At 44.7% G+C, this 16,682-nt stretch overlaps 2 protein-coding genes and 2 long non-coding RNA genes across 4 annotated transcripts; 2 read left to right on the top strand and 2 right to left on the bottom strand.

Moving 5' to 3' along the window:
• The first annotated feature begins 291 nt into the window (after positions 1 to 291).
• LOC127776163 (uncharacterized) lies at positions 292 to 3,402 on the top strand. The gene is made up of 5 exons (XR_008018109.1): positions 292 to 765; positions 1,326 to 1,374; positions 2,568 to 2,905; positions 3,013 to 3,174; positions 3,264 to 3,402. It is a non-coding gene; the product is annotated as an uncharacterized LOC127776163 (long non-coding RNA).
• Positions 1,178 to 6,028, bottom strand: LOC127776157 (oligopeptide transporter 7-like). Its single transcript, XM_052302503.1, has 7 exons — positions 5,647 to 6,028; positions 5,078 to 5,538; positions 4,894 to 4,991; positions 3,042 to 3,611; positions 2,707 to 2,962; positions 2,443 to 2,625; positions 1,178 to 2,326 (listed from the first exon to the last, which is right to left on the bottom strand). Exons 1-7 carry the CDS (start codon positions 5,738 to 5,740, stop codon positions 1,706 to 1,708), a joined length of 2,283 nt encoding a protein of 760 aa, XP_052158463.1. The 5' UTR covers positions 5,741 to 6,028; the 3' UTR covers positions 1,178 to 1,705.
• On the top strand, positions 3,415 to 5,198 carry LOC127776162 (uncharacterized). Its single transcript, XR_008018108.1, has 3 exons — positions 3,415 to 3,563; positions 4,208 to 4,363; positions 5,058 to 5,198. It is a non-coding gene; the product is annotated as an uncharacterized LOC127776162 (long non-coding RNA).
• Positions 6,029 to 6,905: 877 nt separating the features above from the next.
• Positions 6,906 to 10,172, bottom strand: LOC127776159 (RNA-binding protein 1-like). Its single transcript, XM_052302505.1, has 7 exons — positions 9,825 to 10,172; positions 9,097 to 9,218; positions 8,769 to 9,009; positions 8,584 to 8,645; positions 8,421 to 8,502; positions 7,265 to 7,397; positions 6,906 to 7,159 (listed from the first exon to the last, which is right to left on the bottom strand). The coding sequence occupies exons 1-6, from the start codon at positions 10,015 to 10,017 to the stop codon at positions 7,285 to 7,287; spliced, it is 813 nt and encodes a 270-aa protein (XP_052158465.1). The 5' UTR covers positions 10,018 to 10,172; the 3' UTR covers positions 6,906 to 7,159; positions 7,265 to 7,284.
• Between the last annotated feature and the right edge of the window lie 6,510 nt (positions 10,173 to 16,682).

The raw sequence follows: 16,682 nt of genomic DNA, 5'->3' as shown, positions 1-16,682 counted from the left end.
ATATTTCTCCATGGATGGTGAAGTTTGTGTCATCTGAAATTTATACTTCCATCTTTCATCTGTTATTTTGCTCTTGTTTTGATGGTATCCAATTCAAAACTGAATTGCATTGGTTGATGTGTCGTCCAAAAGAGATGTTATAGTTTGCTTCTTCTTCTTCTTCTTTTTTTGGCTCTCTCTGAAGAGCTTCAGTTTTGGCGTCCGCTAATCTGAATTGTATTCCACGGTGCTATTAGGCCTCACGAAATGCAGCTCATCCAGCCCAGCCACATCTCTAAAAGGCCGGCCCGGTCAGGCCCATCTTCAAGGACACGCGGCAAGCCGCGTCAGGCGCCGGCGACCTCGTCGGTCGCCGCCGCGCTCCACACGCCCCCGGCCGGCGCGGTCACCATCCGCTTCTTCTCCAAACGCCCACGCGCTTCTCACCTCTCCAGCTCCTGCGCCGCGCGCACCCCTTGCCCTCCGCCGGCAGCCGCCTCTGGTTCCTAAACCCTAGGCGAAGACCTTCCTCCGCTAACCGGCTCTGGCTCCTGTTCGTCCCCGGCGGCGTGCGGCCTCGCTCGCTCGAGGTGCTCCCAATTCCCAAAGTTACACTGGTGGCGCGGCGTCGGTTTCGCTCACACGGTGCTCGTCCAAATGCCTACCCGGCTTGCTGTCGCGTAGCACGCCCTGGATGATGCCATCACGCACTCCAAATCTCCAGTATTCCACCAAGTGTTGCTCAAGGCCTCAGAGTACACCTATTGTTGCGGGAGATGGCAAGTGGTAAGTATATTCGGGCAACAGCTCCATGATTTCCCCCTTGCTGTATTTGTTACTCTCTCCGTTCCAAAATAAACCAACCTCGTATTAGATGTCACACATGATGAATCTGAATATTCTTGTATCCAGATTTATTGTACTAGGATGTGTCACATCCAGCACTAAGTTTATTTTGGATCGGAAAGAGTACGTTTGTAGATTCACCCGTCCATTCACATTCTCTGTTATTTTCCTAGCGAGAACCGTAAGAGTAGTCATACTGCACTGAAGCTGGTGCAATCGTGGTGTGTGTGTGTGTGTGTGTGTGTGTGTGTGTGTGTGTGTTATAGAGTTGAGAAATCATGGAATACCGATAGTAGGTGAACAGCACCACACTTCCCACCATATTCTAGTAGCATATGCTAGCTCATGACGATGAATCAGAACTGTTTATACTTCCAATGAAACAATATATAATGCAGTTTATATTATCCATGTTTCATACAGGATTACATGCTGACCGTATTGTTTCATTTTCCCTCAAAGCAAAAGTAACATCTGAATTTCTTACTTTTTCCTGCAAGGTTCTTGTGATGATTAAAGGCTAAGGTGATCCTGATGTTACCTTTACAGGTAAGTGGAATCATGTTCAGACTTTAACTATTTCTATGGACGATGGCTACTGTCTTTCAATTCAGTGTTGGTTTCAGAAATTCAGTTCATCTATTATCATAATCTGTTTTCTGTCACCGGCAACAATTTAGCATGCACCAAAATAACTTTACTTATTTTTGTATTCGGTACACCTTGTAGTATCATCTTCCTTGTAACATATGGACATTTTCTTTTTGGTCTTCATTTTGAGTTGTTTAAAGCCTCTCTGCATGGTTCTTTGATCTTTGCATCCTCCTTAAGATGATTGAGATACCATTGCCGGCGGTACTGTGGATGAGAAGAAACTTGGCTATGCACTTGCCACTGGACACCCCTGTACAGTTATACCTTCCGCAATGGGGCAAGAAGCTAATGGACAACCATCCAAATCATTACCCCACCAGTTCAAACTGATTTTCTCTAGTCCTAGGCATAAATATAGCAAGACAGCCATGAATGCCAAACCAGCATCAAGGGCACCTGAAAGTAGATAATTGTGTCTCTCCCACCAGTCACGACGGTACTTATAGACCACATAACCTGACAAAAATGCTACAAATATCCATGCCGTGTAGTTGACTGAAGTGGCAGGAGGCATCTGGCTGATTCCGGCGATCAGCACAGGCATGTTGACAAGTAGGATCCATTTCTGACCTGGGAATGCCTTGTGTGCAAACCAGACGAGGAGGGGAGCAATGGCACCCCCCAAGAAGAACCAGTTGACAGCAGAATAAGTGCCTAAATCACCAAATATTCTGCGTGGGCCAATAAGGCCCCATATGACTGATGCATCATAGAATAAATGATCATAAGGGCAGGTCCAAGGGCTGCCTTGGGGGAGGAGCTCGGTGTTGCATATGTTAGGGATTGTATCCATGAGCCACCATGCTGTTCCAAGGTACACAAATGCTGCTATCAAAGTGCCCACCACCTGCTATTTTTGAATTGCTATTAGGACATAATCAACACTGAATAAAATGATAATCTGCTTATCCTCCTTTTTTACAAGCAATACACCCATTTATTCATGTGACTAGTGAAGCTGACCTGAGCCATAAACATGGTCCTTGGTGGAATCTTCATGTAGTGTCCCAGCTTAAAATCTTGTAGGAATGCTAGGGCTTGCTGTGGGCCAATGTAACCATATACCTTGAAGCACATGTTTGCGACAGGTCGTCCAGGATACAAGTACCCCATGATGTATTCCGTGATGATATTCAAGCCTGGAGTCTGTCACATACAGTATAATAAGCTGAAGTGCTACACTTGGATGTGTGCATTAGCATTTGCCTTTATGCTTTTACTTCTTACCTGGTTTGTCGTTGCTGTGACGATTCCAATTGGAAGGGTGAAGAAAATTGCAAGGGCACATGCAAGTAGTACCCCCCACCAGGGTAACTGCAATTGTTCTATGTAATACTCACAAGTGAACATGGTGATTGCAACACTGGCTATAAGGATGGAGATGAACCACCATTCAGGAACCTGTTTGTACCTCTTCATAAGCTTTGTATGTATGTCCATCTTTTTATCTTGAAAAGCTGATCTGCTTAGCTGCCAAATTTCACTGGACACAGGTGTCACAAATTTATCTGTGTATCTAATTTTACATAATAGACCTAGAGGGAGAAGGAAGGGGAGGATACCTTCCATGGAAAAGAAGAACGTGGACAACTGTTGCAGTAAGACATGCAAAACCAAGACCATAGCTGATAGAAAAGAAGGTGCTGATGTATAATGGTCCATTCTTCTCATAGGCTTTTGTATCAAAATGAAACTGTAAGTCTATAATGGTAGAGATGTTGTACTTCTGTCCAGTCACTGTGAAAAGGCCATCTGAAAAGATAGGGAAGTTTTGTGCCTTGTAGAGATTAATCCAGTAGGCGATTGGTGTGATTACATAAATGTAGATGAAGAAGCCGGCAGCAATGTTGGCAGTGGCAAACCATGGGCTAGCCAGTGGGCTTCCGAGATATGACGAGATGGATGACCAGTCGAGTCCAATTGCACCAATGCCAAGGCCATGGAGACCTGATCCAAGCTGTTGTGCGAGCACAGATTTGGGAAAGATCCAACAAATCCAGGAGAGGGAAGTGAGCATCTGGAATAGGTAGCCTGGGAAAATGTAGTAGGCAAAGCTGCACACAAATGCCACCAAGAAGAACTGGGTGCGTGTCATGCCGCCTTTGCTTCTCCGTTCCTTTTCATGAAGTGCCCTGATGAACATATGCAGCAAATCTGTTATTCACTTTTCTATGGTAGTTTTTTTTTAGCCATCCTTTGACTACGGAGAAAGTTATTATTTTACTGCTAATTTGATTCTGCATTTGCAAGTGTGTCCAGTATGGCTATTAAGCTCACTTTTCAGATTGCCACTGAAAGTTTTAGATGAATTCACTCATTGGCAGAGCAACACAGATTTATGCCTTATTATGATTTATAAGTGTCATCTCAACAAAATGCTGAACCTTTTTTTTTATTTGCAGACAAATTGTATCCATGTTTTTCTGACAAATCATTGAAGCCTCTAGGGAAGTAAACATCTTGTTTTAAAATGTCTAGTTGGGTTTACTCAAATGAATCTTGATATTGTATAAGGTTTAGTTGATGCTTGTTGCTGGTTGTAACTGATCTTGTTTCCTTGGTCGTAAATGGAAAATTGTTATGCCTTGGTTTGGGACGAAAAATCTTGTTATAGTTTTAATAGCTGCTCTTCGTCTATAATTGAAGTGATATGATATTTTATATATCTTGTTTTCTTTCTTTGAATTTTATCTGTCAAAATTGATTGACTGCTTCTTTTATTACTCAGGATATCTCCAAATACACGGAATTCTGGTTTTCTGCAGCAGCATGCACTTGCACAGCTGAGTGTCCAAGTCGCCTAAATCTTCTAATTGTTCTTCTAATTGTTGCGTAGAATTCAGATGAAGATGATGCTGGGTGGGTTTTATTATTGAATTGACTGGTAAATGATTCCTGTTCGCTTGAGTCATTATGTCAATATCTACTTTTTAGACAATTCATGATGTGCCAATATATCTCTGCTTATTATGAATGAAAATGACAAAACCATGATATAGGACAGATAATATTTTTTATATAATTAGCATATTGCTGAATAGCAGTGCCATCGTATTCAGTGCTGTTCACACAACATACGACTTGAACACCAGCTTAATAAAAACCCTTATTTGTCCTTCAAAGTTCAAAGTATCTTTTTTTTTGTTGACGTTGGTTTTGAGATTTGGGAAGGTGGTTGGTTGGTTATCTTTGGGTAGTCTAGCACTTAGCTGTACCTTATTAACACATCAATTGCAAGCAACTGGCTGCACACATCATGCGACGCAAAAAAAAAAAGTATTATACTGGTGGAAAGATTACTTACAAGTGGCAATTCAACTCCTTTTAACCAATCATAGGCAAGCTATATCTGAATAATCAGATTTATAGCACATGTGGAGAGTAAATTATTGTGAATTACTATTTGCTTATTACCTGAAGAGGGAGACCTGCACGAGGTTGGACGGCCACCACATCGCCGCCGGCTCCACCAGATACCGCCGGAATATTCCCGCCCACCCGAATCCCAGCACCTACAAAATGAAGCTCAAGTTCATGAACATGAGTGTACATGACACCTTGTACTGTTATTACTGCAGCACGTTGATGTCACCTCTACCTGGGTGGTGAGGACGACGAGGAGGGAGACGAAGAAGGAGATGCGCTTCCCGTAGAAGACTCGGACGGCGGTGATGACGTTAATGGCGAAGACGGAACCGGCACCGGCGTTGGCGAAGATGGTGATGAGCACGTGCTCCTTGACGTTGAACGGGCCAGGGTTGAGGGTGAATTCCCACGGCCGGCCACGGAAGAAGACGCGCTCCGGCAGCGCGGCGGCCATGAGGCTGCCGAGCGGCACGACGGCGATCTGCGCCGAGATGGCCGTGACGGTGAGCGGCTCCTTGCGGTACCAGAAGAAGGTGTTGAGGAAGGACAGCACGACGCAGGACGCCGTGCCCAGCACCCATATCCGGAACGTCAGCACCGGCGTCGCCGGGTCGTCCCCCACCGGCACCGTCAGCGCCACCTGCTCCACCGGCGAGTTCTCCTCCGGCGAGCCGAGCCGCATTGAGGATCGCACTGCACGAGAAGAACTCATCAGGCAACAGAACAGTTTGCTTTCTTCTAGTGGTGTTCCATGGCGGGAAAAAGAAAACAGCTGAGACGACTAGGCTTTGCCGTGCTTACACAGTGGAGAGGTGATTTGGCTATTATCTTGTTCCTCTTCCTCTCCATCTCCATGGCCTTGCTCTTGTACTTCTTGGTGATGGGAGGACGCCATGGATGGATAATGGGAGGAGTTGGGAGCTGTGCCAGTGTGCCAGAGAGCCAGAGTGCCTGCCTTTGTAGCTAGTAGCCGTGGAGTAGCTTATGTGAACTCTTGACTTTTTGTGCAAAAATCTGCCTGCATCTGCAAAGTTTTGGTTCAGTCCATGTCCAAGGTGCGGCAAATTTTACTCCGGACCTGTAGGCATCAGTGAGAAAATTGAGACACAGGTACCTAACCTTCTGTTTATAGATAGATTGTAGAGTTTCTTTTTCAGCTAATGGACGAATGAAACGGCAGATTTGGGAGAATTGCGTCGCTGTGAGGAGGACAATTCGTTCGATCCAATGCTACAAGCCTTACAATAGAGGCAAGCGGGCCGTCTCTTTCAGCATTTTTTATGGCTCGATGGTATCTTTTATTTATTTATTATGTACAGGATAACACGGTTGATTGATGCGATCGTCCTGCTCCATGCTGTTAGGGCCTGTTTAGATTCTGGCAAAATTTTACCTTCTGTCACATCAAATGTTTGGACATATGCATAAAGTATTAATATAAACGAAAAAATAATTAATTATACAGATTGCGTGTAAATTGCGAGATAAATCTTTTAAGCCTAATTGCGTCATGATTTGACAATGTGGTGCTACAGTAAACATTTGCTAATGATGGATTAATTAGGCTTAATAAATCCATCTCGCGGTTTACATGTGGATTTTATAATTTGTTTTGTTATTAGACTGCGTTTAATACTTCAAATGTGTGTCCGTACATTCGATGTGACACGCCAAAACTTTATACCCCTAGATCTAAACAGGCCTAGGCCACATAGCCCATATCAAGCAAAATAGTTCAAAGGTATTCATACCTAAATTTACCACATAATTTTGGAGGGGTTTTGTGGGAATTAAACTAGTTTCAGCAAAAAACATGTGAAATTTCCGAGTCATGGAAGCAGCTGTAAAATTTCTACCTTTCGCTCCAGAGGAGGCATTTTAGAATCTCCGAGAGGATTACAAGTAGCAAAACAATGTAAGCATGCCGAGTCGTGCAAATCAGAAACCAGAACAGACTACTAAATATAACACCACGCGGAAGGGAGATAATATGTTGTACACAAATATGTGATGTGCACCAAAATTCTCCCAACACGCATTAATCGGCAAAATTGTCTCCAGATACAATTCAGTATATATATATATATATCCCAATATAACCGGCCATAAGCATCACATCTGCACGATGCCACGAATTGTTTTCAGCTTTGATGTTTAATAACTAGTTAATGTCAGAAAGCATCTCACAAAGCCAAGGCACCAAAGTTGGAACTTGGAACAACAGAAGGTTATCAATCCTAGCACTATGGAGTAATATATCTAGAGCAACCAACGAACTATCATCATTTCACTTGAACATTCGATGTGATCATGCCTACAAGGTAGGAAAAGCGATTGACTCATGTTATCTGGTCCACCGAAGAACTTGAGGTCAAGTTGTTTCCAAAAAAACATTGAGCAGCCAGAGTTGTCAAATCACCTGATAAAAGGACGAACAACTTAACGCCTAACACGACCACCACCAGGTCCTGAACCTCCCCTGGGGCCAGTAAAACGAGCAAACTGGAGCCGTAAATGGGGTGAATTGCGATCATGTTCATCGAATTTGTAGCCTGCAAAATTAACCATGAATTTTCATGATTTAAAACATGGAAATTAAGCAATCAAACAAACGGTTCAATGACCAGTCAACTACCATGTAATTTCTCACTCCCAAGACACCACAGAGAACTAACTCATTGCAGGTGTGAATTACTCTATTTTCGTACATGACCTTGAAAAGTTTTAGATGGACACTGACAGGATTACTTTGATCATGCTACAAAAAATAGGCAATAGATGCCTGACATGATCATGGAACAGCTATTCCTTTTTACAAACAAGATCTAACAGCCACCTATTAGGAATCACAGTAATTAGAATACATTGACAAGCATCATAAGTGGATCATAACCGTACTGGGAATTAATATAGCTTGCTAAAGTTGTTGTCAAGTGAAGGGGAAATTACCATTTGAGAAGCACCAGCGAGCTACTAGTAATATAGATAGATGGTGATATCTATGCCATTTTCTGCCAGAGTGTTTCCACAGGCCTAGTCCCCAGACAACGCAATAACATCTTGGGGGGGGGGGGGGGGGGGGGGGGGGCATTATAAAGGCAGTCACAGCTATGGTGACAATGTGAAGCAAAATGTTCAGGTGATAAATTAGGAACAGACAAGATTTTCACAGCCCACTTTTAGCTGCTTGGCCAATAACTCCACACCAATTTTAAGGACAAATACTTCAGTCGAATGAGTTCTATTCAACCATAATGAAACTGACTGTCGGCTTTTAGCAAAATACCCCAAATTACCAACCATCACAAGCATCTATCAGATCTTGGTAAACAAAGCATCCAAATTATAAGCATGCATGACAATGAGATAACTAAAAACAGGGAAAAAGATAGAGAAGAAAACACACAAGTTCAATATCATGACTCATAAGACACTGATAGGAGAGATGGATCAACAGCTTCACATGGTGTACCCACAGCTGTCAGATTTAATTGGGCATTACGCAGCCAAAAGAAGTTTGAGGTCAAAAGGTGATAAATGGCTCAGTGTCAACAAACTATAGTTCACTGGCTCACCTTGCAAAGCATCCATAGCAATAGCAGCTTGACTAGCAGTTTCAAAATCAACAAAACAGAGTAGAATTGGATCCCCACCAGGCTGTTAACAGCAAAGCACTTAGATGGATGAACAAGAACGAAACAAGAGACCAGGCGTGACAGCACCAAAAAGCTCACTTACATGTCTTGCTTCTTTGCTTACAAGTCTCACCTCACGAAAACCAACAAATGGTCGGAAGATATCTTGGGGGAAGGTGAAGGACCAGCAGCTAAGAGATGGAGGCATATTATGAATAATTTACACCCACAATTTGTGCAAATGAAAGATTAAAGATAGACAGAAAAAGGCATGGGATTTAAGGATACGAGAAACTTCTCGACGTGCACAATCAGTAGGAATTCCTTCAATGAATAATGTATTTGATGCATCTGGTGGAAGGGGAGGCTCTGGCATCCCACCACCAAAGCCAATATTTCTGGCTTCCATGCCCCCACCAGCCATCATTGGACGATCCTCAACTGGGTATCCAGCATTGCCACCTGCGGCAGGCCTAATAGATTCAGCACCAGGTCCATGTCCAGCTCCAGCTCCATAGGATTGAATTTGCTGTAGTACAAAAAGAAGAAAAAAGTGTCAGCTGACAATGTGTTTAAGGAATTGAATATAGTATGTATTAAGAACAGGTTTTGATACCCCAGTACGCAGAAAACGTTCATAGGAAGCGTTAAGAGCCTCAGTGTCTCTTGCAGGACGATACCCTGGCCTTTCTTCATCACGAGAGTAATAGCCAGCCATTTCAGGAGCACCAGGTACATCTATGCAAGGGAAAAAAGTGGTAGTAGTAAATATGGGCCTCAGTCCTCAAGACACTACTGCATCCTAAATCATTGCACAACTAGCTAGTACTAAAATATAACTGAAACAGCATAGGACAAGCAGAATTGTTGATAGGTGTCATCCTAAATCGACTAAATCATTCCACAACTAGTACTAAATTATAAGTGAAAAATGGTATAGGACAAGCAGGATTGTTGATAGGTGTCATCCTAAATCGAAATCAAGCACACGCAAAATCCAACAGTGTCCTCAGAGCGACAGTGTTACCAAAACCGAGAGAGCGTGCAATTTTCATGGACAGCTTCAGTGATAGCGAACAAATGCCACTGCATCGTCGGGAGATCCACTACAGTCTAGCGAAGAAACAGTAAGTACGAAATGCATGATACGATATGCACACGCGATATCACGCAAGTGAGACAATCCAGAGACGACCGAAGAAGAACAGCCGAGCATTGCAACTGCGAGACCCTAAAACCCTAAACACCCGCGCCGGCTTCAGGGCCGAGACGAGCAGCTGCCAGCCAGCGCCGCGGCGAGGAGAGGGAGTGAGGTGTGGCGAGGCGAGGCGAGGCGAGGCGAACCGGAGAAGTCGGCGGGGCGGGGCCGCTTGAGCGGCTGCCCGGCGGCTGCGGCGGCGGCGGCAACCTGAGAAGCGGCAGGCGGCGGGGCGGGCATCCCGGCGGCGGGGGCGGCGGAGAGGGGCAGCTGCTGGTGGTGGTGGTGGTGGCGCGCGGCGTCGGCGGCGGCGGCGTACCTCCAGTACGCGTCGGCCATGGCGACCCGTGGGGGCGGGGGCCCTCCTCTCCTCTCCCTCTCCTTCTAGAAGGTTCTGGATTCGCGCCGAGAAGAGAGAGAGAGAGAGAGAGAGAGGAAGTTTGCGTGGCGGTTGCGGATGGCGGAGTGGAGGAGAAGGAAAGGAAAGGAAGGAATGACGTGTTGGGGGAGAAAGCCAAAGGAGGAAGGGGGGAATCTCCGCTTTTCGGGACCGTTGGATCACACCCCCTGGTGGTGCTGCACTCTGCGCTCCTGGCTCCTGCACGCACCACGCATGAACGGTCCAGATTGCGTCTGTCTCAGGGCGTTTGATTTGTAGGAAAAGTAGAAAAGTTCGAGGATTTGAATTATATGGAAAAAAATTTCTATGGAAGCATTTGAAACAAAGGATTGGATACTATCTTATCTTTTTAAATTCGTATGTAATGAGTAATCCATAGAGATTTTGGAGGAAAGTTAGCAAGATGTTTAACTTCTTAGAAAAATCTCTTTGAGTCTATGTTTCTCATCTCATTTCTGTGTTTTTCCTGTGGTGTAATTAAACTGTCATTCCTATATTTTTTCTGTATTTTTCAATCATCTACTCCCTCCGTCCCAAAATACCGTCCCAAAATATAAACATTATTAGCATAGTGACAAGTCAAACATTTCTAACTTTAACTATTAATAGCAAAAAAAAGATCAACCATATAAAATTAATGTTATTACATTTAACATTAAATAAACTATCATAATATGCAACTTTTTTTATTTAAAACATCTTACTTTTATAGATATTATTGGTCAAAGAAACATCTCGGAGACTGTGTCAGGTCCAAAAATTCTTATATTTTGGGACGGAGAGAGTATTTTACAATTGCATTTTTGTCAAAATCCTATATTTTCTCTATTCGTCCATTTTTCCATTCCTGAGATGCGAATGGACCCTTTACCTTAACACGGCATCCGTGAACAATTGGATATAGCTAGGAGTAAATTTTATAAAAAATATATTTTATTTTTTTAGAATGCTTGATATAGTTTTCGGGCACTTGTAGTTACCGTTCTGCAGCGGCAAGACCAGTAAACGCGCAAGGGAAATCCTGGATTGCACCAGCCAGTCTCCTAAGTACCTTTTGGAACGTACCAAGTTCATTTCAATTCTACAAATTTCCTGTGAATTTTAATAACTGTGTGCAGAAAAATCCCGTGTCCCATCCCCCATAAGATGTGACGGTGGTTCTCGTTTCACAAACGGGCCAAAATCTCTAGTTAGAAGCTTCCAATCGTTGGGCCTGCAAAGTGAAAAAAAATGAAGTGGCCGAAGAATTTCAGCCCATGAAAAGCAGGCCTAATTTCAAACAGCAAAGGAGTGGTGATTTGACTTTGGGCTTCACATCTCAACTCCAGATGGGCCTTATCGCCTAGGCCGAGCTATATGCATGCATGTTGAGGAAAAAGTACACCAAAGGTCCCTCAACTTGTCATTGAGTTACAAAATCGTCCTTCAACCGCAAAACCAGATATATCACATCCCTCAACTTACAAAACCGTTCACTCAAAGGACTTTAGATGGTTTTGACCCCGGTTTTGTCTGATGTGGCAGATGAGTCAGCGTGGGACTGACGTGGGCCCCACGTGTCAGGGTGTCCACGTCACCACTCTCTTTCCCTCTTCTCTCCCTTCCTCTCTCATTTTTCCCCTGGGCGTGGATGGCGGCGGCGTCTTCGACGCGGCGGGGAGGAAAGCCGGCGTGGCCGGTGGCTGGCGAGAAGGAGCGCGGCGGAGAGGACGGCCGATGCGACGGCCGGCTCCGCCGATGGATGCCGTCGCGCGGATGGCCGCGGCGGCCATCCCCCTCAACCGTCAGCCTCGACGCGGCGAAGCAATCCAAGCCAAATCAAATACCGAGCCGATCAACTCTAGCTAGCTAACTCTCTCCGGTGATTGACCACTACCACTGCTTCCGGCGGGAGTGATATGGCGAAGAAGAGGCTACTGCTGCCGGTGGCGCTGACGATGACGCAGAAACATGGAGGAGGGGAGAGGGTGTGGGCGCGACCGTGGAGGTCGTCGTCGCGCGCAGGGGACGCGTCGTTCGTGGAGGCCATCATCGCGCAGGCGCGGGTGTTCGATTTCCGGTCGTCGCTCGACGACCTCCTCACCGTATCCGCCGCGCGCGCGCTTCTGATACTCTGTGAGCAATCGACGCCCGCCCCTCTGTTTGTTCTCTCTCTCTCGTGGCTGAGCTGACCTTGACGGGCGACGTGGCGGCGGCGGCGACGACGTGGGAGCAGGAGGGCCGCCCCCATGCCACCGGCCTCCGTCGCCTCTCCACCAGCTGCCATGGATGACGACGGCGGCCTCCTCGCTCTCCCCGTTGCGCTCCCCGTCGGCTCCTCTTCCTCCGTGCTCTGCGAGGACGGCGTCTCGGGCGCCGCCGACGAGGCCGTCGCCCCGCGCTGCTCGCCGCCGCTGCTCGATCTGAGCCTGCCCGCCTCGTCCCCGTCGTCTTCCGATAACGTTTACGTTACAAATTTTGAACCAAATTTTATCATCTTCTCTACCATTTTCTAGCTATTGGTACAGCTGAAAGCAGCAGCATCCCCTTTGGATACAGAGATGCACAAGAGAGGCGGCAGAAACGAAATCTTGAGTGGTGAAAAAGAGATGGAGGAAAACGAAAATAAAAAAAAATTATCCGTGTCTATGGAGGAGATGGTAGAGCTTTTTCGCAGTAGCAACAGCAACAATGGTGATGGTTGGATTGGAGCGCAGCAACCCAGTAACAGTTTTCCGATTCTTGTTGCTTGCTAGTTGGTCGTCGTCGTCGTAGGCTAGAGTTCGCCGGCGATTGCTGCCGTCGTTTGGTGATGTGCAGGCTAGAGGTGGAGCAGCGTGTCGCAGCACCAATCCATCTCGTCGACTTCAGCGGCGGCAGCAGCCGACGGGGACGAGGCCGGCAGGTTCAGATCGAACAGCAGCGGCAACTAGCGCGGGGCGGCAGCCTCGTCGGCGGCGCCCGAGACGCCGTCCTCACAGAGCACGGAGGATGAGGAACCGATGGGGAGCGCAACGGGGAGAGCGAGGAGGCCGCCGTCATCATCCATGGGAGCTGGTGGAGAGGCGACGAAGGCCGGCGGCATAGGGGCGGCCCTCCTGCTCCCACGTCGTCGTCGCCCCCGCCGCATCGCCCGTCGCCGGTTGCCAGCCGCTCGACCTCCTCTCCCACCTCGCCCCGCCGGCCGGCTTGCCCAGAAGGAGAAATTTGAGAGAGAGAAGGAAGGGATAGAAGAGGAGAAAGAGAAAGAGTGATGACGTGGTACCTGACACGTGGGTCTCACGCTGACTCATCCGCCATGTCAGACAAAACCGGGGTCAAAACCACCAAAGGACCTAAAGTGAACGGTTTTGTAAGTTGAGGATGTGATATATCTAGTTTTGTGGTTGAGAGACGATTTTGTAACTCAATGACAAGTTGAGGGACCTTCGGTGTACTTTTTCCGCATGTTGATGACATAAGCATGACCTACTAAGCACAAGGCACGTACTCCCTCCGTTTCAAAATAGAGAAATTATATAATCCTTTAAAAATTATCTCGAGATACCTATATTTTATTTTTTTTTACCTTAAGCTTGTAGTACCTGGATGCATTAAATTTTACATTAGAAAGTATGATACTTCCTGACACATTCCCAATAATAATAAAATTATCCTTCAAAATAAACCAACCATGATGGTATTGGGATAAAACTTAATACAAGAAATCTGGATAGATTGATTTATTTAGAACGGAGGGAGTATAAAAACTTCCAAAAACAAAAGTAAACACGTGAAAAAAAATTAAAAAAAAATGAGTGATAGGAAAGTCAGATGCAGTAGGTCAACGGCCCAAAGGCCAAGGCCAAACGGATCCATTCCACAACTTGCGGTGTTTTCTTTTTCAAAAAGTGATGAACAAACTAATCCTACCCACTAATCACACACATCAGCATCTCAGCTCCATCTAATCAAATCACGTGGCAGCCACAACCGACCGTGATCATCTACTTACTCCCCACCGTTGACATTCCAGCGAAAGATCATTCATTACACACTTACTCCGAGGTTCTGACAGGTGGGTCCCACTGTTTGTCACGGACAGCTAGACCAGCTAAGCGCCAGGTGGCGACAGATGAGTGGTCAACGTACGGTGTGGTTTTGTGGCTGGCCGAGCTGATGATTGTACGGATACTTCTGAGCTGTTGTCGTCTACTCTACCAAACGAGAAATGGTTTGTTTAGAGTACAAGGTACAAACTCTTTAGTTAGAGCATTGCATTCACATATCATTTGCCAAAGTTAAACCTAGGACAAGCTAGTGTCATGAGGTTTTGGACAGAGAATTTATAGGAGGAGAATAATCTTGGGTGTGTTTAGTTTCTGAAAAAAGTTGGGAGTTTAAAGAAAGTTGGGAGTTTGGAAAAAAAATTGAAAGTTTATGTGTGTAGGAAAGTTTTTGTTGTGATGTGATGTGATAGAAAGTTGAGAATATGGGGGAAACTAAACAATGCCCTTATCAAATACGCTCGATCCACACACCAACAAAGTGCATTAAAAAGAAAACATGTTACCTGCTGAAATATATCCTGCACGAGATCGACATAGTATTTGCAAAGTAAAGCATATGATAAATTAGCATGAATGTCGTCCTACGTATCCCAAACGGTATATTTCATCTTCCATTGATGAAACAATGTGTGGTAAATTTTGTAGTGAAATCCTTTTTTTTTCACACCATAATATTAAGGGTCTATTCGGTTTGTAGGATGTTCATAGGAAATTTGGAGGAATTAAACTGTTTTCTCTGAAAATCCTATAAAATTCTCGTATTCCGAAGAAGCCCTAAGTTAAGTTATGAGTTTTTTTAATGCAACAAGTTTCTAAAAAGAGAATAATCCCATTGAATACGCCAGATCGATACGGCTTTAATGGAATGTTATCAACAAAACACATGTTACCCGCTCAAATATAATCAAACGGATGGTTTAGATAGAAATAATGTCACACAGTGACATTCCTACGTCAAGTCAGAGGATACGAATCCATACATGAGACCGCGAAGAAAAAGACACACATTATCGGATGGAGTAGCTTAACAAACAGGCATAAACAACAATTCTCTCTCTCACACACACGCGTACCCATTACTAGCTTTTTTTTTTCCGTGCACACGGAAAGCCTCCTTGATTTGGAGCAACAAAGAATCCGGGCTAACCTTTTGGGCAAAGCTAGCTACCTGCTCGTGTGGGAAGCTTCGGCTAGTGGCTCACCTAGTGCAAGATGCAATGCAATTTACAACCACACTGGCCATATAATTCCAGGGTCCAGATTCCTTGCATTGCATTGAGCCTCTCTATCTTTAATTTCTTAATCAAAAAACGGTTTAGGAGATAATGATGTTGTTGCTCCACTTTGGACCCCGACCAACACTCACCAACGTCCAGGATCTTAGAGACACCATCATCCTGCAGCCCACCACCAGAATTGTTCTCCGGCTTGAAAACACTAGTGCTACGTTGAAACTTTGCATGATTCCTCTCCTTTTTGAGTATGCTATATATGCCGTTTCTTTCATGAATAGGACCTAGTGTTGTCGCTATCATTTGTTTGTTCCATATATGTTCTCTTCTTGCTTGTATTAGTAGCCATGTTGTGGAGTTAATTTGGCTAACGGCTCATATCCCATCCATAAACGACACATTCATCAAATTCAACTTTTCATGGTTCTTCCTTTGAACTGTCGTATATACTCACGCATATGTAGATGCACTTCAACATTATCCTTGTTAGGTTACTCTATCCTTGATCTTAATTGCCTTGTGTTGGGTTTTGTCGCGGTAGCTTAAGTTAGCTATATATTAATATGGTGTTGCAGTTGTGGTTTTTGCTCAGTTTCTCCAATTAACTGAGCACTAGTTTAGTCCTGCTTACCTCTTAAAATGGGGCACCTTTTTCTTTATATAAAACATTAGCAACGGGTCTGACCGTTAAAAAAAATCTTAATTGGTTAAGCATGATTAGCGACAAAAATAATTTATGCGTAAATCTTTAAGATATGTGTACTTAGCAACCTTTAAGAATCAACTCAAATTTAAGTTTCAAATTTTAATTTTTGGCTACGGCTAGCTGGTCTGACTAGGGAATGTGCTAATTCATTTTTCCACCTCCGAAATGGACGCAAGCAAACGAACCCGTTGAAACCAGAAGGAAGCAAATTAAATGCAGTGCATCTCTCTTTCGCCCTCCTGTCGCTTTCCCACTCTGGTAGGCCAGCCAACCACACAACATTGCATTAGATCTTTCTTTCCCCTGATCAATCACTTGCAAAACAGAAAGAACAAGGACAAAAAATAATAAGCAAAAAAAAAAATAAAGGCATGCAAATGGCATTGCTTAAGAACAATTATTTGTAGCCCCACTAGAGGCACAACTTGTAGTGCTCCTTAAACCAATCCAGCAAAGAGGGCAACCATCACACATCGGCATGATCACCACATTAACTAAACAACAAATTTTTAGGAGATTGGGCCCTTTTTGTGTTTACTTTCTTTCTGGTTTTTCTTTTGCTTCTGTCCTACTTTGCATTTGCAGTTTTTTGGGACTTCTTTTGCGACATATAATTGGGTCGACATTGGACAAAACAG

This window comes from Oryza glaberrima, chromosome 6 (genome assembly GCF_000147395.1).
Source record: "Oryza glaberrima chromosome 6, OglaRS2, whole genome shotgun sequence".
Classification (NCBI taxonomy): domain Eukaryota; kingdom Viridiplantae; phylum Streptophyta; class Magnoliopsida; order Poales; family Poaceae; genus Oryza; species Oryza glaberrima.
This window is presented reverse-complemented; position numbering and strand designations above follow the sequence as displayed.